Below are 23,473 nucleotides of genomic sequence, written 5' to 3' on the forward strand. Positions count from 1 at the left end.
TGCAGAAATGATATGATCTTTAATAGAAAAAACTTCATTAATTTTTTGCAGGTTATCTTCTGAGCTACTGCTTGGATCCGTACATGGTCGTTACTCACTCATACGGACTGCAGGGAGCTTTTGGTTACTGGGTGCAACCGGTGGGAGATGGTAGCACGGGATATCTTCAACCGGTTTGGATGGCGGTCCACTAATAGGATAGGTGTTCAGTCATTGAGTCCTATGAATTGTCAGTTGTGGCTTGCTGTTATTTTCAGTTTTTTCAGGTTGATTTTCGCTCCTTTTGCGAGCTGTACTGGATTGCAGACTTGGTTTTACTTTGTTTCGTATTTATAAAATGGCTGCATGCATCATTCTGATGCAGAGGCCGGGGATGTCCTCCTTTTCCAAAAAAAAAAAGAATAAATGGCACTCTGTGAAGCACCACTTCCCATCTCCTTCGGTTTGTCATTGTTTCTGTTATCCCTGATATTTAATACGTAGATGAGCAATAAAGATCTAGAGTGGGGCAATGGTCTGCGTCTTGCAATTTTCATGACATGTAGATACTATGTTTTGTTTCTTTCTCATTCCCTTAGTAGAGTATATGCTCTTCCTAGGAGCATGTGAAGGCACGTAGTTTTTACATGAGGTAACTCCTTTATGTGTCTCTGGGTCACTGATAATGACACCAAAATTCATTGGACATGCAAACAAGAACATAACCAATAATCTAGAGACCTCCTCCAGAATTTTTGGTGCTTCATTTGAAAGTGTAGCGGGAGGGAGAGTCAACTGTTAAGAGCAACTCCAAGAGCTCCCCTATCTCTAAAATAACCGTTGTTTCCGGGAAGTTACGGCAAAAAATATTAGCCACCGCTACTTCATCTACAACCAATCAGTATGTGTGCCGTGATCTGATCCAATCTTTTATTATGGCTGTTGTTGCATGTGCAATATTGTTGCTCTTGTTGTTCGACTCATCTGGTATGCTAGAGTTATGCATGCTAAAAATTGTTTTAATCATGATTTATGTTGTAGAATTAATCATGAAATTGCCAAATTTTCCAACACATTGTGCATTGTACTATCATGTCTTGTTGTTTGCCTTCCGCGCCAATCTATCATCTATAACTGATGTTGTGTTTGTGTCGAATATTTTGTACTAGTTGGGTTACGCTTGGACTTGATGTTGTAGTGTGGGTAGGATACTTGTAGTGTCGGAGTCGGACACGTTGTATCCTTGGCCTCTTATATATGAGGAGGCACCCCACGTTGTAACCCATGACGACTAGATAGCGACAGGCTCGCAAGGGGGTGCTGGCGGCTTGTGCCGGCGCCCGGGTGGCCGGTGTTGCGGTATCTCGGGGAGGAGCGTCCGTAGTCATTGCCCCGGGGAGTAGGCGAGTTCGCCGAACCTCGTTAACAAATCTCGGTGTCGTCATTGTGCTGTGATTGCTTGTTCCTCGGTGGATCAACCGCATACCTCGGATTTATTCTAACAAATGGTATCAGAGCTAGGTTACGAGGTGGTTCGTTCGGTTGATGCAGAGGAGATTGATCTTGCGGCTGGATGCCGTCGACGATGCAATCGGAAAGCATCACACGCGGAGGCAGCAGGAGCGGCTCGGACCGGAAGAGCGGGCAGCCGTGCAGCGATGGAAAGGCTTAGACGCGCGTGGGGCCAGCTGCGCGAGGCGAGCCGACCGAGTCGGGCGCGGGCGTGCGGCCGAAGGTGCGTTGGCAAATCAAGTCTGAGCTGTAGCGACCAAGTTTTTTTGGAATCAAAAACAGGATCGAGTCCTGGCAGGGCCGGCTCTGGCCCTAGGCGAACATGGGCGACGCCCAAGGGCCCATGTTTGGGGAGGGGGGGGGCATCACCGCATATGTGTATGTATACCTCATGCTTTTATACGGGCTGAAAAAAAGGTTTGTGCTAAAGGGCCCAGCGGAAAAGGCCCCTGATCGGGAGAGGAAAAGGCACAGTATCGATCGACCATGCACGCAGGACGTCTCGCCTCCTGGTTCGCTTGTCTGTTCGACTTCGACGCCTCGCCTCGGCCGCCTGCCTGCGTCGCTGCGCGGTTGCGCCTCCGGCCCTGACCCCCGAGATCCTGCAGTGGAGATCGCCCAGGCCGTGAATCCGTCTCCCTAATCGCCCATTCGCCCTGCTATGCTTTGCTCAAGGAGTCAAGGTAATCTGAACTTCTGAAGTTCTGAACACTGCGTACGTACATATTTGCCTAGTGCCCTAGTCCTCTTAGACCAGCTGATCTGATTATTCTTTAAAATCTTAGGTGTTACAATGCCGCCAAGACAAAAGTCCGGTGCTGAGAAAAGAAAACAAAAAAAACGAGAGAATCAACTCATTGAAAAACAAAGAGGTTCTTTAAATAGGTTCTTTCCGGTGGTAACTAGTGTTGATAATCAAAGGCAAGAATCTGAACCGGGACAAGATGATGATCATAATTCAAATGATGATCCTGAAGTCAATGAACATTCCTTGGATGACAGTAAGTAACTAACTAGCGTCGATTTTAGTAGAAGTGAGTAAGTAAGTAACAACATATTGTTGTATTTAAATGCAGATATTGATGTTGATGTTAATGAGGACAATATGGGAGAGGAAAATTCACAGCCTTCACCTGATGCTCGGAATGGTGATGAACAAGATGATTCTCCTTTATCTATATATGATCCTAGGACATGGGATAATCTTGATAATCGAAAAAGGGACATTTTAATTGAAAAGGGGCCGGTGAGAGAATTGGGCCTGGAGTTCCCTGCCCGCCCTGATGATGTCGAAGGTAGACGTTTTTCATATGCTTACTATTCCAGAAAATTAGCTAATAAAGAGGTTATGGACAGAAAGTGGTTGGTTTACTCTAAAGAGTTGGACAAAGTTTTTTGTTTTGCCTGCAAGTTGTTCAAATCAAACCAGAGCAGGTCTTTGCTAGCGTCTGATGGATTAAAGGACTGGAAGCGTCTCAGTGGAAGACTCCAAGAACATGAGAGCAGTGTTGAGCATTTAACAAACATGAACACATGGAATGATCTAAGGTTGAGGTTAAGCAAAAATCAAACAATTGATGATGACATGCAGCGGGAGATTGCAAAGGAAAAGGAGCGGTGGAGACAAGTTTTGCTAAGAATAATTTCTGCAGTGAAGTTTCTTGCAAAACGTAATTTGGCATTTCGAGGAACAAAGGAGAAGTTGTATGAAGATAATAATGGTAATTTTTTTGGCACGGTTGAAATGATTGCTGAATTCGATCATGTGATGCAAGAACATATTAGGCGCATTCAAAGTAATGAAATACATCATCATTATCTTGGCCACACTATTCCGAATGAGTTGATTTCTCTCCTTGCTGACGCAGTGAAAAAAGTTATCTTACGCACCATCAAGGATGCCAAGTATTTCTCTGTTATATTGGACTGTATCCCGGATGTGAGCCATGAATAGCAAATGACGCTAATTGTGCGTTGTTTCAATATGTCAAGTAACATTCCGAGAGTGGAGGAGTTTTTCCTAGAGTTCTTAAAGGTTGATGACACATCAGGATTGGGTCTTTTATTCCTTCTGCCATGATATGATATAACTTAAGCGCTTATCAGTTACTTATAGACGTCTCTAAATAAGAATGTGTGGTTAGATGTAAACTTTAATATTTTGCACCTATATATCTATAGATGTGTACATATATTATCAGTGTAGGGGCCTATTTTTCAACTTCGCCCCTAGGGCCCCGCAAAATATAGAGCCGGCCCTGAGTCCTGGGAAGTCCTCGTGTTCGACACGGATACCTGGTGGTGCGCTAGTATTATATACAGCAGCAAGGGCCAGGTATTGCATAGTACGAGACAGAGGCAAGCAACAGATCCAATCAGCGAAGAGAAAAATCCATCAGATCGTACAGGGGTTGCGCATCCATCAGGGAGAACTACTAGCGTAGGGCTTGAGGCAGAAGACAATTGCTAGCATAGGAGATTGAGCCAGGAGCAGAACACGTGAAGACCGGAAGGAATTTTTGGTTGGTTTTGCTATTAGTATGCGGAGATCTTGTTCGTGTACTTGGGGCATCGCGTGCAAAGCTCAGATATTTTTTGCGGGGTCAGCCGTACAAAGAATCATGGCACCATCGGGTACCAAGTTTGAGGTGGGGAAGTTCAACAGAACTGGAAGCTTTGGGCTATGGCAGACAAGGGTGAAAGATTTGTTGGCACAACAGGGATGCTTGAAGGCGTTGTTGCAGGAAGCCAAGCCAGCTAAGATGAAGGTTGATGACTGCGAGGAGTTACAGTTGAAAGCAGCCGGGACTATACGGTTGTGTCTGTCGGACCAGGTTATTTATCATGTGATGGATGAGAATTCGCCGAAGAAGATCTAGGAGAAGCTGGAAAGTCAGTTTATGTCCAAGACTGCGACGACCAAGGTGTATCTGAAGCAAAAGTTGTATGGGATGAGGATGCAGGAGGGGTCAGATCTTGTGGAGTATATGAACGCCTTTAATAAAGTCGTGACGGATCTAGCAAGCTTGGGTGCGACGGTTGACGACGAGGATAGGGCAATTCTGCTTCTTTGTTCATTGCCATCATCCTATGACCATTTGATCACTACTTTGACGCATGGCAAGGAGACCGTCAAAAATGAGGATATTACTGCGCCATTGCTAAACGTGGTGGAAGCCTCTCATGGTGAAGGTTTGCTAGTCAAGGGAGAGGAGTGGCGGAAGGGATATGAGGCAGGGAAGAACAAGAAAAAGAAAAAGAATATACAGTGTCACAAGTGTAAGCAGTGGGGACATATGAGAAAGGACTGTCCAGAACTCAATGGTGGGGCAAGTACTAATGTGGCAACTCATGGTGATGACTCAGACAGCAGTAGTGATGTCCTCATAGTATCAGACAGGCGGTCAACCAAAAGTGAAGCATGGATGTTGGATTCAGCTTGCTCTTTTCGTGCGACACCCAACAGGGAGTGGTTCTCTTCGTACAAGTCTGGTGAGTTTGGTTTAGCCTATGTGGGCGATGACACAGGTTATCGTGTTGCTGGAGTAGGTGACATCAAAATCAAGATGTTTGACGGAGTTGAGCGGATGCTTCGGGGAGTCAGGCATGTGCCAGGGCTAAGGAGGAATCTAATTTCGCTTGGAGTTCTTCATGATGGTGGTATGGTATTCCGTTGTGATCGGGATAAGAAGACCATGAGAATCATGGAAGATGAGGTGACCGTGATGATTGGAGAGAGGACGGCTTCGCATCTTTACAAGTTGCAAGGGAGCACTATTGCAGGTGGAGTCACGGAGACTGGAGTTGCGGGAGTAGCAGCGGGGTCTCACGGCGGCGGCGGGTCTGGGGCAGACTCGTCGAGTAGCTCTCGGTAAGCTACGAAGAAGACAACACAAGTCCGGAGTACATGGAAGTTTGACGCATGGACAAATTCAAGGTGGTGGAGAATATTCGCCAAGGTGGAGTTTGTTGTGTTTGTGTCGAATATTTTGTACTAGTTGGGTTACGCTTGGACTTGGTGTTGTAGTGTGGGTAGGATACTTGTAGTGTCGGAGTCGGACACGTTGTACCCTTGGCCTCTTATATATGAGGAGGCACCCCACGTTGTAACCCATGGCGACTAGATAGCGACAGGCTCGCAAGGGGATGTTGGCGGCTTGTGCCGGCGCCCGGGTGGCCGGTGTTGCAGTATCTCGGGGAGGAGCGCCCGTAGTCATTGCCCCAGGGAGTAGGCGAGTTCGCCGAACCTCGTTAACAAATCTCGGTGTCATCATGCTTGTTCCTCGATGGATCGACCGCGTACCTTGGATTTATTCTAACAACTGAAACAATGAGTCTACAAGGTTTGAAATACATGGCATGACATACAGTATCACACTAGATTTATTTATTTTTGCTTGGAAATATCGAACTGGACTAGGTGTCAGATGGCACATACAGAAAATGGGTGCTCCGGATTGCAACATTGTAATATCAATTAGGCACAAGTCACCCCTCGCAAAAAAAAAAATTGGGCACAAGTCACACAAATGATGTTGCAATATCAATTACTACGCCATTACAAGCAAGGATGCTTCTTGCATTTGACAACATACCCCTGCAACAAGAAAAGGCCAAACAAAGCTATAACCGGGCCACGACTGTTCCTCTAGTTCGTGTTAAGAGACATTAAAGATCGCACACAGCGGATCATCACAAGTAGTAGTAGTGTACATGAAAATTCAAACTGTGGTTTCCGGCGTCTGCCATGCCTGTCAACCAAGGATGACGTGGACGCGGACGGCGAGGGTGAAGATGGCGATGAGGGCGAAGTAGATGACGGCGTGGAAGAGCACGGAGACGCCGCTGGTCTGCTTGTTGCCGAACTCCAGGAACCTGTTCTTGCCCGGGACCTGGAAGAGCAGCCCCGGCGAGAGGAGGACGAAGAGCACCAGCGCGATGAACACCGGGGCCCAGTCCGCCATGTCTCCTCCCCGGCCGGCACACTTGCTCTGAGTCTGAGATCGTACTACGTAGGAGGACCGACCAGTGGAGAGTGGCAGGAGTGTGAGGCCACGAGAGGGTGTGGCCGTGTATATATGGCCTCTGGGGTTTTCTCTAATGTGAGTGTGACACTACTGGTACACATGTGCTGCCAGCTCACGCATGTTTGTCCCAAGTTTAGCTACTTGTTGTTCATGTAGTATATATAAAGCTGATCGTGACTAATCTGTACTCAGATATGTTGCTACTTGTGGTGCAGCAATGGATACTTAGGAGTAGTTTCTTATCTTAACTTCCCAACAAAGCTGTTCCGGTATGGCCTTTGATATACTTTGTCAAGAAAAAAATCATAAGCTTTATGCATGTTGGGTTGTACCGTCTCTTTTTGATGTATAAATTCCGAGTGAAGGAAGGGAACGCATTTTCGTAACTGTGAACCCATACTGCTGCATTCACGCCTTTGCGCACTCGGCCTCACGTTTGCACATGCACGTTAAGTCTTGATGACATGCGCACCACTGGTCTCTACAGGATCAGTTTTCTTAGTGAAATTTATACAGTAATTAAACAAAAGTACTCCCTCCGTTCACTTTTGTAAGACCTTTTAGACATTTAACATAGCATCTAAAACAGTTTAATCTTAGCTGTCCTAAACTACTTATATAAAAGTGAACAGAGGGAATATAATTTTTCATGTGAAATTTTTCTTCACGCCTCCCCTTTCCCGGAAGCACCGAGATAGTTATTGGGAGGTGCTCAGCGTCGGTCGACCAATCAGAGCGTGTGGGTAAGGAGGGGTCGCCAAACTGCAGAGAGGGTCAGAGAGAGTGGGTACAACAGAGTTGTGACTTAGAGAGAGTTGGGTTCAGTTTCAGAGAAAGTTGGATTCAGAGAGAGTTGGGATTGCATTTTTTGGAAGGGTCGCAGCACGGCTCATGTTCCAAACGGCTGGGCGTTGTCAATTAAAGCAGTGGAGATCACACGGCTCATGTTCTATCTGCGGTGAAGGCGGCCGATCAAATTCAAACATCACCCGGTCGACGCATAGCGTTATCTAACCTAATTCTACTGCATGACTGGAGACTGATCTAGTGGATGAGGAGTAGGGAGTCCTCCAACCAACAGTCTCCTTACAAAAGAAGATCAGAACCAATGCTGATGGACCTGGTAAGACTTTCACGTTTGTGGGGGGCCTTCATTCGGCTGTACTCTGCTCGTCACAGCTCCGGCGGCATGTCGAACCTCTAGGGGAGAGCTGCTCTTCCTGTTGGACAATTGATCCTTGTGACTTGTGAGCTTTCCAGATTATCCATCAGGAAAAATTGCATGTTGGATAGTAGCACCAGAATGCCCAAATTGAAGAACAGCTCCTCTGTTTGGACAGAAGGTTGAAGAAAAGCTCTAGTAATATCATTAACAGAAGTAGGAGTATGTTGGAGAGCCAAAATTTCAGTACAAAGAGTACCAAGGACAATTACAACTGCACGGTTTATCCTTCATTCATCTCAGAAGGAAACATGTACAGCAGGTACAAATCTTGATGGAACTAAACCGTTACACCTTCATGTGCTTATCAAAAACTCTACACAACAAAAAAGTAACTAGACATGGCCAGGCATCTCAAGGCTACAGAGTGAGAAATACTAACAAAAAGACTGAAAGAACAAACAACCTCAGCTAATCACAGCCACTCCTTCGGGTTTATGCACGCGTCGAGAAGTTTCCACTCTTCGCTCCCTTCTTCAGGTTTCTGCAACCGAAATGACATGTTAGCCAACTTGCAGGACCTTGAGATCAATGATTGAAATTTCAACAATTCAGACAGTACAGTATCACTATCTGAAAACAAACGTTCTACTGTTCTAACGCAGAAAAAAATAAAAATGAAACAGTTTTGATGCTACATATTGAGCTTGTAAGTGGAAAAGAAAACAGGGAAATTTTAGCTTACATGGTCATACTCCCACCGTGCAGTGAGTGGTAGAGAGACGAGTATACTCTCGATCCTTCCCCCAGTCTTGAGTCCAAATGTGGTGCCACGATCGTAAACCTTCAGAGGAAACATTTATCAAAACCAAAGAAAGAAACCGCAGCAAGACTACCACTTCTGATTGTGTTCACGTAAGCTTGCTTACAAGGTTGAACTCCACGTAGCGACCTCTCCGCACTTGCTGCCATGCCTTCTGCTCCTCATTAAATGGAGTGTCTTTGCGACGTTCTATGATGGGTAAGTATGCAGGAATTACAGAACCGGCACACTCTGCAGAAAGGAAAGGCAAATAAGTCTTGTTATTATAGCTCATAGCTATAGGCCTACAATTCAGAGCAGTTTCTCCTTTTGTTCGCCGGACTAATTTAAAAAAGGAGGAACAAAGTCCAAAGTTATGGAGCCCTACAAGTTGAACTTATCCCAACTAGAGTGACTCAGGAACCAGCGCACCAGGCTAATACACTCCATTTTTGCTCATCATACAAGGAATAGGGAGTTTACCTGTAGCGAAGTTCAGAAGCATGTCTTGGTCATAATCATTAAGATCATCAAAAAATATTCCGCCAAGCCCACGTCTCTCATTACGGTGCTGCATTGTAAGACAAACTATGAGCACTGGAACCTTCAAGCATTAATAGTTTACCAAGAGTCTACCGGGCTGATAACAAACAAAATCTCAATTCCAGGATTACCAATTACCCGATACAATCACAAAGTCAACATTATCAATATTTGATTTTTTTTACAGGAAAAACTGTAGGTGTTCATACCAAGTCATCAAACGATAGATACTTTTGTAATAAACACGGGTGATTGCAGAAGAAGATCCATCAAATTCTCTACATTATAAAATTGAAGAATATCACACCAAGTAAAAAACTCATCATACCTTAATATAGAAATAATCATCGCACCATTTTTTGAATCTTGGGTAAAAACTTGGATCAAACTTATCACAAGCTTGTTTTTGAACCTGAAATCAGACGGCAAAACATCAAAATGAGTTATATTCCACACACAGGTTCGCCATCTGAAGTGTATCACTGTCAAGAGTGCCTAAATTAACATTAATTAGCATGCACTCTCTTCAGGTTCTGCTATTCTAATTCTTCCCAAGGTTAACAACATCATACAAGATTCTTGCCCATTAAGGCATCACTCCTATCAAGCCAGCAATCACATACACAATTGTGCAAATATGGATTCAAGAAGATCAAGGTGGTCTGTCTTATGCCTAATAGGTTGGATTGCCAACTATAGGACTGTAAGGTGTTTCTCTCTGTGAGTGAATAAAAAACTAATTATGCCATAGCAAGTCAAAAACAACCCGTTTGATTTATTAAGCATGTGTAATACAGGGCTTAAGATAGAAAAAACAGCAATTAATTCAGAAATAGGTATAGCATTAGAAATAATAACTAGAAAGGAGCCCAGATAGCATGATACTACTAATATGATCAGAAGTGGGTTGGGGCCCTATGAGTAGGATGCATAGATTTGAAAGGTGTAGGAAGTGTTGACATACAGAATGAAAATGCTTCACATCCTCTTCAATGAGATAGGAAGGAGTCAAATCAGTACCACCTCCAAACCACCATGACCTTGGTGCACCAGGTACATCTACAGTTGGAAATTATAGCCTATTGATATTAAATATCACAGTTCCTAACAATGAAGAACATTTGAGTGACTTAAACTAAATGCCAATTAATTCTAAAAATTTAACAGCGATGGCCATGCTTAAAATTTGAATTTAGACACTAGTAATTTTGCTGAGTTCCAATAGAGGTATTTGGGGAGCCAAATCTTGTACATTATCATAAAGCAAAAGTAGAAGAGTGTAATTGCTGTGTATTATGGGCCTTTATACATGAACTGGTGTACATATCAAAAGTTGCAGACAGAAAATTAGATGATGACCTTGGATAATGATTAAAAATATAGGATGAAATGACGCTACATAAATTACAAAACGATATTTCGAAATTTGCTAGCATAAATACCTTTTGGTGCATCCGTTTCAAAATAACGATAGTTGAAATGCAATGTTGGAGCAAACGGGTTCTTGGGATGAAGAACCTGAAAGTATAAACAATCAACCATTAATACACCCCCAAATATGGTATAATACTAAAAAGTGTTGAACTAACAGACAATCTTAGCAAAAGAAATTGATAGGAGATAAACATAAGCAGTAGAACAAAAGTAAATGATTAACGGGCCAGTGCTTGGAATCCAAAAATGATAAGATGGCGCAAACACAACCCTAATTCAGGGTACCTCTGCCTAAATGCGACAGTTACCACTAAACTTCTAAAATGATCAGATCCATTTGATATCAACAAGAATCATCTCTGAGAAGCAAATACTGTTCTGGACTTATGTTTGTAAAGTAGTAGCAGCAAATAGATCAGCCCCATAACTGCAGTTCACTCACCGCACACAAGATTAACTCTGCAGATTAGATGAAATATTTGAGTGCTACGGACACGATGAAGATAAAATAGGTTCATAGGATCAGAAATGTGAAGAGTCTAGACTCTTGTTGTCAAGCTGCAGAGAACAGGCTTCGACGATCTGCTGACAGTTTGCACACACCCTATTGTCTAAAGGCCAAATAAGTTACATGCAACTACAATGTACCACAAATAAACACACTTCTGGTCACACATCCTAAAAATTGCAAGGCATTACAATGTCCAAAACCGGGACATTACATCCTAATTCAAAGCAGATCCAACTTTTCATGTCAATGCACAAGGAAACAAGCTCTTACCGAGCTGATGCCAGCGGCAAAGAAGGGCACAGGCCCAGCCTTGTGGCCATCGGCCGCCCCGTTCTTCGCGGCCCCCTTGGCCGCGCGGTAGGCGTCCGGGGGCATGACCCCGTACACGACCGACACGTTCACCCCGGCCTTCTCGAACACGTTCCCGTCCTGGAGCACCCGGCTGATGCCCCCGCCGCCCCCGGGGCGCGACCAGACGTCCTCCACGAACCGCTTCCCGCTGCCGTCGGCCTCCTCGAGCGCGGCGCAGATCTCGCCCTGCACCCGCCGGATCATGCCCTCGAACCGCTCGCGCACGGACCCGGACCCGGCCCCGGAGCCGTCCTCCCGCAGGAACGTCGTCGGCGCCTCGTTTTCCGGCACCTCCTTCTCGATCGCGACCGACGCGCGCACGCGCAGCGCGCGGCGGGCAGGGAGGCGGGGCGAGGAGAAGGACACCTGGGCCGCCGCCGGCGGGGAGGACCCGCGGGCGCGCGCCGCGGAGGGCGTGGGGGCGAGGGTCTGGGACGGGGTGGTGAGGAGAGAGGACGCCATCGCTTGGTGGGGGTTGGTGTGCGCCGGTCGCGGCGGTTTATTAAGCGGCGGTGGCTCTGCCGCCGGTGGGCGGCGCGGGATGCGGCCCGCGGTTTTGGTGGTGGGAGGAGTCAAAGGAAGGGAAAGCGGGCGAGGAGGGGTGCGGGGAGCTGGTTTATGCCGCCGCTGGATTCCAGGGGATAAGGAAATGGATCATGTTTTGGCCGGATTTCATGAAAGAGATGCAAGCACAGTACATGCAACAATCAATGGTTTTCCAGTGAAAAAATAGATGTCATGAACCTCATGATATGATTCTTTGTAGATTGAAAACATAATAGAAGTTGTTTGGTCATACAAAGGGTATAAACACAAGACTAATTTTGAGTGAATAGAGGTTTGCCATAGTCATCATATATACAAAAAATCCAGAATGTAAACTCAAATGTATCTTTTCCTTTTTTTTATATAATTACATGCACAGTACTCTATGTAAGAAAACGGAAACGATAAATTGGCAAAGCTGACTTTTTTCATGGCAAATTATATTGATGGGGTGATGGCAATTTTAGTTTGCAAGCATGGCAAAAAATTTGACCAAAAAATAAACTAAGATGGATTTGTCATGCTCGCCGACTAAACTTGGCATCCTTGTCGAATATAATTTGCCATGAAAAACATTCGATTTGTCATAGGATCCTTACACAAAATATTTCGATAGGAAAAATCCACAAGGAATAAGAATCTTAATGGTTCTTAATAAGAATCTTAATGGTTCTTTTGAATCAAAGGGGCCATGCAAAGATGAAATGACTCTGTTGATTTGTACTAAACAAATAAAGTGGTGCAAATTTCATAACTTTGACTCTTCTTGTGTATTGTACATGAAAACTAGGCGGTTCATTGCAGTTTAACACGGCTAATTTCATTACATAGTCATTGGTGTTGGTTTGTACAACGAATGTTTGGGATTACTGTTAAGAATAATTCGATAGGAAATATCGCTCTCAAACATTATTATTTTTCCTCCTTTACTCAGAAAGATTGCAATATAGGATCTACTCCCCGTCCTATGTTGCTCATGTAATAACATCTTTTTCACCGACAAGACTGCCATTCTACTTCGGGGTCCCAAGAAATTGGATTAACCTAAAAAAAGGACTAAGAAAAGGACGGCTCCCTTTTCCCTTTCTCTTCATCATAGTTGCGGACCTTCTACAACAATTAATCAGAAGAAAAAAAAACACTCGTAATGCACCATCCAACTGCAGCCATGTTCCACCCACTACGCTATAATACATCGATGACACCCTTATCATTGTCGAGGCCTCCACTGTTGTAGTTTCTTTACTAAAAAGCATTCTCAGGGACTTTGCGCTTGCCATCAACTTCTAAAAAAACACATTTGCACCGCTACACTAACCCATGGATCAGGCAACCACCAAAGCTACCATTGTACAGTGCCTGTGCCCGATCTCCTCCCTTCACTCCCCCCCCCCCCCCCAAAAAAATTTACCTAGGGATACCATTATCGCCAGTAAGACTACCACCTAATGCCTTCCTTCCTATCATGGTAAGATGTCATAAGTTCCTAGTAGGTTGGCGGGCCAAGGTCCTATCCAAGGGTGGCGGGCTCATTTTCCTATCTTTGATCACCGATTCCCTAGCTATCACCTTTATCTTTGTCTTCAAGACCCTACAAAAGTGTTAAAAACTATCAATGCCTTTCGTCACACCTTCTTTTGAGTGGTTTAAGAGCATGCACCGGTGCTGAGTGACTAATTTCTTGGAACAATGTTTGCAAACTGAAAAGGTTTGGTTGTTTGGGTATTGAAAAAACTTGCATCAACAAACAATTACATGTTAACGAAGTTTGTCGTTAAATCGCTCTTGCCTACCAGCTCCCCTGACTGGACCAGGTAAACCTACAACATCTTAACGTCTTCATTTCACCGCTCACGAACAACTCATTTTTATGCAAAATTATCAACCGACAAGCTCCTCCACTACAGAAAATCTCCTTTGTCCTCGCTAATAATGCCAGAACGCTTACTTTTAGCTCAACACCTGGTTGGTTCGTTACATCACACCCCCTCGCAGTTGCCTTCCCCATATGTACTCACACTCCACCAAACAACGCGTCAGGGTGGCCTCATTTTTGTGTGTCGTTGTAGAATCTAACTTGTGGAATCACCTAACCTCGTCTGTCACGCAAGAATCAGTTTCCTTGTTGTCTTTGTTGCACGACTTCATGTCGTCAACCAAACCCAACCAGCGGTTCCTCAACGGGGGGAGGTTTCTGAAGGAAATATGAACTAGAGGCAATAATAAAGTTATTATTTATTTCCTTATTTCATGATAAATGTTTATTATTCATGCTAGAATTGTATTAACCGGAAACATAATACTTGTGTGAATACATGGACAAACAGAGTGTCACTAGTATGCCTCTACTTGACTAGCTCGTTGATCAAAGATGGTTATGTTTCCTAGCCGTAGACATGAGTTGTCATTTGATTAACGGGATCACTTCATTAGGAGAATGATGTGATTGACTTGACCCATTTCGTTAGCTTAGCACTTGATCGTTTAGTATGTTGCTATTGCTTTCTTCATGACTTATACATGTTCCTATGACTATGAGATTATGCAACTCCCGTTTACCGGAGGAACACTTTGTGTGCTACCAAACGTCACAACGTAACTGGGTGATTATAAAGGTGCTCTACAGGTGTCTCCGAAGGTACTTGTTGGGTTGGCGTATTTCGAGATTAGGATTTGTCACTCCGATTGTCGGAGAGGTATCTCTGGGCCCTCTCGGTAATGCACATCACTTAAGCCTTGCAAGCATTGCAACTAATGAGTTAGTTGTGGGATGATGTATTACGGAACGAGTAAAGAGACTTGCCGGTAACGAGATTGAACTAGGTATTGAGATACCGACGATCGAATCTCGGGCAAGTAACATACTGATGACAAAGGGAACAACGTATGTTGTTATGCGGTCTGACCAATAAAGATCTTCGTAGAATATGTGGGAGCCAATATGAGCATCCAGGTTCCGCTATTGGTTATTGACTGGAGACGTGTCTCGGTCATGTCTACATAGTTCTCGAACCCGTAGGGTCCGCACGCTTAACGTTTCGATGACAGTTATATTATGAGTTTATATGTTTTGATGTACCGAAGGTTGTTCGGGGTCCCGGATGTGATCACGGACATGACGAGGAGTCTCGAAATGGTCGAGACATGAAGATTGATATATTGGAAGCCTATATTTGGATATCGAAAGTGTTTCGGGTGAAATCGGGATTTTACCGGAGTACCGAGGGGTTATCGGAACCCCCCGGGGGCTTAATGGGCCATAGTGGGCCTTTGTGGAGAAGAGGAGAGGCGGCCAGGGCAGGGCCGCGCGCCCCTCCCCCCTAGTCCGAATAGGACAAGGAGAGGGGGGCGGTGCCCCCCCTTTCCTTCCTCTCTCCCTCCTCTTTCCCCTCCACTCCTAATCCAACTAGGAAAAGGGAGGGAGTCCTACTCCCGGTGGGAGTAGGACTCCACCTGGCGCGCCCCTCCTGGCCGGCCGCACCATCCCCCTTGCTCCTTTATATACCGGGGCAGGGGGGCACCCTAGATACACAACAATTGATCATTTGATCTTTTAGCCGTGTGCGGTGCCCCCCTCCACCATAGTCCACCTCGATAATAGCGGTGCTTAGGCGAGGCCCTGCGTCGGTAGAACATCATCATCGTCACCACGCCGTCGTGCTGACGAAACTCTCCCTCAACACTCGGCTGGATCGGAGTTCGAGGGACGTCATCGGGCTGAACTCGGAGGTGCCGTGCGTTCGGTACTTGATCGGTGGGATCGTGAAGACGTACGACTACATCAACCGCGTTGTGCTAATGCTTCCGCTTTCGGTCTACGAGGGTACGTGGACAACATTCTCCCCTCTCGTTGCTATGCATCACCATGATCCTGCGTGTGCGTAGGAAATTTTTTGAAATTACTGCGTTCCCCAACAGTGGCATCCGAGCCAGGTTTTATGCGTTGATGTTATGTGCACGAGTAGAACGCAAGTGAGTTGTGGGCGATGCAAGTCATATTGCTTACCAGCATGTCATACTTTGGTTCAGCGGTATTGTTGGATGAAGCGGCCCGGGCCGACATTACGCGTACGCTTACGCGAGACTGGTTCTACCGACGTGCTTTGCACACAGGTGGCTGGCGGGTGTCAGTTTCTCCAACTTTAGTTGAACCGAGTGTGGCTACGCCCGGTCCTTGCGAAGGTTAAAACAGCACCAACTTGACAAACTATCGTTGTGGTGTTGATGCGTAGGTAAGAACGGTTCTTGCTAAGCCCGTAGCAGCCACATAAAATTTGCAACAACAAAGTAGAGGACGTCTAACTTGTTTTTGCAGGGCATGTTGTGATGTGATATGGTCCAGACGTGATGAGATATAAGTTGTTGTATGAGATGATCATGTTTTGTTGAAGTTATCGGCAACTGGCAAAAGCTTTATGGTTGTCTCTTTATTGCATAAGATGCAAGCGCCAAATAATTGCTTTACTTTATCGCTATGCGATAGCAATAGTTGCAAGAGCAATAGTTGGCGAGACGACCATGTGACGACACATTGATATAGATCAAGATGATGGAGATCATGGTGTCATGCCGGTGACGATGGCGATCATGACCATGCTTTGGAGATGGAGATCAAAGGCACAAGATGATGATGGCCATATCATGTCACATATTATGATTGCATGTGATGTTTATCTTTTATACATCTTATTTTGCTTAGTTCGGCGGTAGCTTTATAAGATGATATCTCACTAAATTTCAAGGTATAAGTGTTCTCCCTGAGTATGCACCGTTGCGAAAGTTCTTCGTGCTGAGACACCACGTGATGATCGGGTGTGATAGGCTCTACGTTCAAATACAACGGGTGCAAAACAGTTGCACACGCGGAATACTCAGGTTAAACTTGACGAGCCTAGCATATAACAGATATGGCCTCGGAACACTGAGACCGAAAGGTCGAGCGTGAATCATATAGTAGATTTGATCAACATAAATGATGTTCACTATTGAAACTACTCCATCTCACGTGATGATCGGACATGGTTTAGTTGATATGGATCACGTGATCACTTAGAGGATTAGAGGGATGTCTATCTAAGTGGGAGTTCTTAAGTAATATGATTAATTGAACTTTAATTTATCATGAACTTAGTCCTGGTAGTATTAGCATATCTATGTTGTAGATCAATAGCTCGCGATGTTGCTCCCCGTTTAAATTTTATATGTTCCTAGAGAAAACTAAGTTGAAAGATGTTAGTAGCAATGATGCGGATTGGATCCGTGATCTCAGGTTTATCCTCATTGCTGCACAGAAGAATTATGTCCTTGATGCACCGCTAGGTGACAGACCTATTGCAGGAGCAGATGCAGACGTTATGAACGTTTGGCTAGCTCAATATGATGACTACTACTTGATAGTTTAGTGCACCATGCTTAACGGCTTAGAATCGGTGTTGGGGATCGTAGCAGAAATTTAAAATTTTCTACGCATCACCAAGATCAATCTATGGAGTCATCTAGCAACGAGAGAGATGAGTGCATCTACATACCCTTGTAGATCGCGAGCGGAAGCGTTCAAGTGAACGGGGTTGATGGAGTCGTACTCGTCGTGATCCAAATCACCGATGGCCGAGCGCCGAACGGACGGCACCTCCGCGTTCAACACACGTACAGAGCAACGACGTCTCCTCCTTCTTGATCCAGCAAGGGGGAAGGAGAGGTTGATGGAGATCCAGCAGCACGACGGCGTGGTGGTGGAAGTAGCGGGATTCCGACAGGGCTTCGCCGAGCACTGCGGGAGGAGGGAGATGTGTCATGGGAGGGAGAGGGAGGCGCCAGGGGCTGTGGTGCGGCTGCCCTCCCTCCCCTCCACTATATATAGGGGCCCTGGGGGGCACCGGCCCCTGGGAGATCTGATCTCCAGGGGGGCGGCGGCCAAGGGGTGGCTTCCCCCCCAAGCCAAGTGGGGGGCGCCCCCACCCCTAGGGTTTCCAACCCTAGGCGCAGGGGGAGGCCCAAGGGGGGCGCACCAGCCCACCAGGGGCTGGTTCCCCTCCCACTTCAGCCCATGGGGCCCTCCGGGATAGGTGGCCCCACCCGATGGACCCCCGGGACCCTTCCGGTGGTCCCAGTACAATACCGGTAACCCCCAAAACTTTCCCGGTGGCCGAAACTGGACTTCCTATATATAATTCTTCACCTCCGGACCATTCCGGAACTCCTCGTGACGTCCGGGATCTCATCCGGGACTCGGAACAACTTTCGGGTTACCGCCTACTAATATCTCTACAACCCTAGCGTCACCGAACCTTAAGTGTGTAGACCCTACGGGTTCGGGAGACACGCAGACATGACCGAGACGACTCTCCGGTCAATAACCAACAGCGGGATTTGGATACCCATGTTGGCTCCCACATGTTCCACGATGATCTCATCGGATGAACCACGATGTCGAGGATTCAATCAATCCCGTATACAATTCCCTTTGTCAATCGGTACGTTACTTGCCCGAGATTCGATCGTCGGTATCCCAATACCTTGTTCAATCTCGTTACCGGCAAGTCACTTACTCGTACCGTAATGCATGATCCCGTGACCAACCACTTGGTCACTTTGAGCTCATTATGATGATGCATTACCGAGTGGGCCCAGAGATACCTCTCCGTCATACGGAGTGACAAATCCCAGTCTCGATCCGTGTCAACCCAACAGACACTTTCAGAGATACCTATAGTGTACCTTTATAGTCACCCAGTTATGTTGTGACGTTTGGTACACCCAAAGCACTCCTACGGCATCCGGGAGTTACACGATCTCATGGTCTAAGGAAATGATACTTGACATTGGAAAAGCTCTAGCAAACGAACTACACGATCTTTGTGCTATGCTTAGGATTGGGTCTTGTCCATCACATCATTCTCCTAATGATGTGATCCCGTTATCAATGACATCCAATGTCCATAGTCAGGAAACCATGACTATCTGTTGATCAACGAGCTAGTCAACTAGAGGCTCACTAGGGACATGTTGTGGTCTATGTATTTTCACATGTATTACGATTTCCGGATAACACAATTATAGCATGAACAATAGACAATTATCATGAACAAGGAAATATAATAATAACCATTTTATTATTGCCTCTAGGGCATATTTCCAACAGTCTCCCACTTGCACTAGAGTCAATAATCTAGTTACATTGTGATGAATCGAACACCCATAGAGTTCTGGTGTTGATCCTGTTTTGCTCTAGGGAGAGGTTTAGTCAACGAATCTGCTACATTCAGGTCCGTATGTACTTTACAAATATCTATGTCTCCATTTTGAACACTTTCATGAATGGAGTTGAAGCGACGCTTGATATGCCTGGTCTTCCTGAGAAACCTGGGCTCCTTGGCAAGGCCAATAGCTCTAGTGTTGTCACAGAAGAGAGTCATCGGGCCCGACGCATTGGGAATCACCCCTAGGTCAGTAATGAACTCCTTCATCCAGATTGCTTCTTGCGCTGCCTCTGAGGCCGCCATGTACTACGCTTCACAAGTAGATCCCGCCACGACGCTTTGCTTGCAACTGCACCAGCTTACTGCCCCTCCATTCAAAATATACATGTATCCGGTTTGTGACTTCGAGTCATCCAGATCTGTGTCGAAGCTAGCGTCGACGTAACCCTTTACGACGAGCTCTTCGTCACCTCCATATACGAGAAACATATCCTTAGTCCTTTTCAGGTACTTCAGTATATTCTTGACCGCTGTCCAGTGTTCCATGCCGGGATTACTTTGGTACCTTCCTACCAAACTTACGGCAAGGTTTACATCAGTTCTGGTACATAGCATGGCATACATAATAGACCCTATGGCCGAGGCATAGGGGATGACACTCATCTTTTCTCTATCTTCGCCGTGGTCGGGCATTGAGCCGTGCTCAATTGCACACCTTGCAATACAGGCAAGAACCCCTTCTTGGGCTGATCCATATTGAACTTCTTCAATATCTTGTCAAGGTACGTACTTTGTGAAAGACCAATGAGGCGTCTTGATCTATCTCTATAGATCTTGATGCCTAATATATAAGCAGCTTCTCTAAGGTCCTTCATTGAAAAACACTTATTCAAATAGGCCTTTATACTTTCCAAGAATTCTATATCATTTCCCATCAATAGTATGTCATCCACATATAATAAGAGAAATGCTACAGAGCTCCCACTCACTTTCTTGTAAACACAGGCTTCTCCATAAGTCTGTGTAAACCCAAATGCTTTGATCATCTCATCAAATCGAATGTTCCAACTCCGAGATGCTTGCACCAGCCCATAGATGGAGCGCTGGAGCTTGCATACCTTGTTAGCATTCTTAGGATCGACAAAACCTTCCGGCTGCATCATATACAATTCTTCCTTAAGAAAGCCGTTAAGGAATGCCGTTTTGACGTCCATTTGCCATATCTCATAATCATAGAATGCGGCAATTGCTAACATGATTCGGACGGACTTCAGCTTCGCTATAGGTGAGAAAGTCTCATCGTAGTCAACCCCTTGAACTTGTCGATAACCCTTAGCGACAAGTCGAGCCTTATAGATGGTCACGTTACCATCCGCGTCTGTCTTCTTCTTAAAGATCCATTTATTTTCTATGGCTCGCCGATCATCGGGCAAGTCAGTCAAAGTCCATACTTCGTTTTCATACATGGATCCTATCTCGGATTGCATGGCTTCAAGCCATTTGTTGGAATCCGGGCCCGCCATCGCTTCTTCATAGTTCGAAGGTTCACCGTTGTCTAACAACATGATTTCCATGACAGGGTTGCCGTACCACTCTGGTGCGGAACGTGTCCTTGTGGACCTACGAAGTTCAGCAGTAACTTGATCTGAAGCTTCATGATCATCATCATTAACTTCCTCCCCAGTTGGTGCAGGCACCACAGGAACATCTTCCCGCGCTGTGCTACTTTCCGGTTCGGAAGGGGTGACTATCACCTCATCAAGTTCCACTTTCCTCCCACTCACTTCTTTCGAGAGAAACTCTTTCTCCAGAAAGGACCCGTTCTTGGCAACAAAGATTTTGCCTTCGGATCTGAGGTAGAAGGTATACCCAATGGTTTCCTTAGGGTATCCTATGAAGACGCATTTTTCCGACTTGGGTTCGAGCTTTTCAGGTTGAAGTTTCATGACATAAGCATCGCATCCCCAAACTTTTAGAAACGACAGCTTAGGTTTCTTCCCAAACCATAATTCATACGGTGTCGTCTCAACGGATTTCGACGGAGCCCTATTTAAAGTGAATGCGGCAGTCTCTAAAGCATAGCCCCAAAATGAGAGCGGTAGATCGGTAAGAGACATCATAGATCGCACCATATCCAATAGAGTGCGATTACGACGTTCGGACACACCATTTCGCTGAGGTGTTCCAGGCGGCATGAGTTGTGAAACTATTCCACATGTCCTTAAGTGTGTGCCAAATTCGTGACTCAAATATTCTCCTCCACGATCTAATCGTAAGAACTTTATTTTCCTGTCACGTTGATTCTCAACCTCACTCTGAAATTCCTTGAACTTTTCAAAGGTTTCAGACTTGTGTTTCATTAGGTAAACATACCCATATCTACTCAAGTCATCAGTGAGAGTGAGAACATAACGGTAGCCACCGCGAGCCTCAACACTCATTGGACCGCACACATCAGTATGTATGATTTCCAATAAGTTGGTTGCTCGCTCCATTGTTCCGGAGAACAGAGTCTTGGTCATCTTACCCATGAGGCATGGTTCGCACGTGTCAAATGATTCGTAATCAAGAGACTCCAAAAGTCCATCTGCATGGAGCTTCTTCATGCGTTTGACACCAATGTGACCAAGACGGCAGTGCCACAAGTATGTGGGACTATCATTATCAACCTTACATCTTTTGGTATTCACACTATGAATATGTGTAACATTACGTTCGAGATTCATAAACCATTAACCAGCGGGGCATGACCATAAAACATATCTCTCATATAAATAGAACAACCATTATTCTCAGATTTAAATGAGTAGCCATCTCGAACTAAACGAGATCCTGATACAATGTTTATGCTCAAAGCTGGCACTAAATAACAATTATTGAGGTTTAAAACTAATCCCGTAGGTAAATGTAGAGGTAGCGTGCCGACGGCGATCACATCGACCTTGGAACCATTCCCGACACGCATCGTCACCTCGTCCTTCGCCAGTCTCCGCTTATTCCGCAGCTCCTGTTTTGAGTTACAAATATGAGCAACCGCACCGGTATCAAATACCCAGGAGCTACTACGAGTACTGGTAAGGTACACATCAATTACATGTATATCACATATACCTTTGGTGTTGCCGGCCTTCTTGTCCGCTAAGTATTTGGGGCAGTTCCGCTTCCAGTGACCACTTCCCTTGCAATAAAAGCACTCAGTCTCAGGCTTGGGTCCATTCTTTGGCTTCTTCGGCAACCGGCTTACCGGGCGTGGCAACTCCCTTGCCGTCCTTCTTACCCTTGCCTTTCTTGAACTTAGTGGTTTTATTCACCATCAACACTTGATGTTCCTTTCTGATCTCCACCTCCGCTGATTTCAGCATTGAATATACCTCAGGAATGGTCTTTTCCATCCCCTGCATATTGAAGTTCATCACAAAGCTCTTGTAGCTTGGTGGAAGCGACTGAAGGATTCTGTCAATGACCGCGTCATCCGGGAGATTAACTCCCAGCTGAGTCAAGCGGTTGTGCAACCCAGACATTTTGAGTATGTGCTCACTGACAGAACTGTTTTCCTCCATCTTACAACTGAAGAACTTGTCGGAGACTTCATATCTCTCGACCCGGGCATGAGCTTGGAAAACCATTTTCAGCTCTTCGAACATCTCATATGCTCCGTGTTGCTCAAAACGCTTTTGGAGCCCCGGTTCTAAGCTGTAAAGCATGCCGCACTGAACGAGGGAGTAATCATCAGCACGTGACTGCCAAGCGTTCATAACGTCCTGGTTCTCTGGGATGGGTGCTTCACCTAGCGGTGCTTCTAGGACATAATCTTTCTTGGCAGCTATGAGGATGATCCTCAGGTTCCGGACCCAGTCCGTATAGTTGCTGCCATCATCTTTCAGCTTGGTTTTCTCTAGGAACGCGTTGAAGTTGAGGGCAACGTGGGCCATTTGATCTACAAGACATATTGTAAAGATTTTAGACTAAGTTCATGATAATTAAGTTCATCTAATCAAATTATTCAATGAACTCCCACTCAGATAGACATCCCTCCAGTCATCTAAGTGAAACATGATCCGAGTCAACTAGGCCGTGTCCGATCATCACGTGAGACGGACTAGTCAACATCGGTGAACATCTTCATGTTGATCGTATCTTCTATACGACTCATGCTCGACCTTTCGGTCTTCCGTGTTCCGAGGCCATGTCTGTACATGCTAGGCTCGTCAAGTCAACCTAAGTGTATTGCGTGTGTAAATCTGGCTTACACCCGTTGTATTCGAACGTTAGAATCTATCACACCCGATCATCACGTGGTGCTTCGAAACAACGAACCTTCGCAACGGTGCACAGTTAGGGGGAACACTTTCTTGAAATTATTGCGAGGGATCATCTTATTTAAGCTACCGTCGTTCTAAGCAAATA

General features: G+C 45.6%; 2 protein-coding genes across 2 annotated transcripts; both read right to left on the reverse strand.

The window, feature by feature from the left end:
- Positions 1–5,469: 5,469 nt before the first annotated feature.
- LOC109773496 (uncharacterized) lies at positions 5,470–6,522 on the reverse strand. The gene has a single exon (XM_020332193.4). The coding sequence runs from the start codon at positions 6,453–6,455 to the stop codon at positions 6,246–6,248; it is 210 nt and encodes a 69-aa protein (XP_020187782.1). The 5' UTR covers positions 6,456–6,522; the 3' UTR covers positions 5,470–6,245.
- Positions 6,523–7,948: 1,426 nt separating this feature from the next.
- LOC109773460 (oxygen-dependent coproporphyrinogen-III oxidase, chloroplastic) lies at positions 7,949–11,988 on the reverse strand. Its single transcript, XM_020332155.4, has 8 exons — positions 11,241–11,988; positions 10,468–10,543; positions 9,990–10,084; positions 9,354–9,437; positions 8,966–9,053; positions 8,610–8,734; positions 8,426–8,524; positions 7,949–8,224 (listed from the first exon to the last, which is right to left on the reverse strand). The coding sequence occupies exons 1-8, from the start codon at positions 11,781–11,783 to the stop codon at positions 8,156–8,158; spliced, it is 1,179 nt and encodes a 392-aa protein (XP_020187744.1). The 5' UTR covers positions 11,784–11,988; the 3' UTR covers positions 7,949–8,155.
- Positions 11,989–23,473: the final 11,485 nt, after the last annotated feature.

This window comes from Aegilops tauschii, chromosome 2 (assembly GCF_002575655.3).
Source record: "Aegilops tauschii subsp. strangulata cultivar AL8/78 chromosome 2, Aet v6.0, whole genome shotgun sequence".
Taxonomy (NCBI): domain Eukaryota; kingdom Viridiplantae; phylum Streptophyta; class Magnoliopsida; order Poales; family Poaceae; genus Aegilops; species Aegilops tauschii.

What these genes read in the sequence shown, in the direction of transcription:
- LOC109773460 (XM_020332155.4), bottom strand. Translation starts at nt 11,783, where the DNA reads ATGGCGTCCTCTCTCCTCACCACCCCGTCCCAGACCCTCGCCCCCACG. An exon ending in GCTTCTGAACTTCGCTACAG is followed by an intron (nt 8,735 to 8,965) that starts GTAAACTCCCTA and finishes TCCTTTCTGCAG; the next exon opens with AGTGTGCCGGTTCTGTAATT. An exon ending in CACGGTGGGAGTATGACCAT is followed by an intron (nt 8,225 to 8,425) that starts GTAAGCTAAAAT and finishes TTTCGGTTGCAG; the next exon opens with AAACCTGAAGAAGGGAGCGA.
- LOC109773496 (XM_020332193.4), bottom strand. Translation starts at nt 6,455, where the DNA reads ATGGCGGACTGGGCCCCGGTGTTCATCGCGCTGGTGCTCTTCGTCCTC.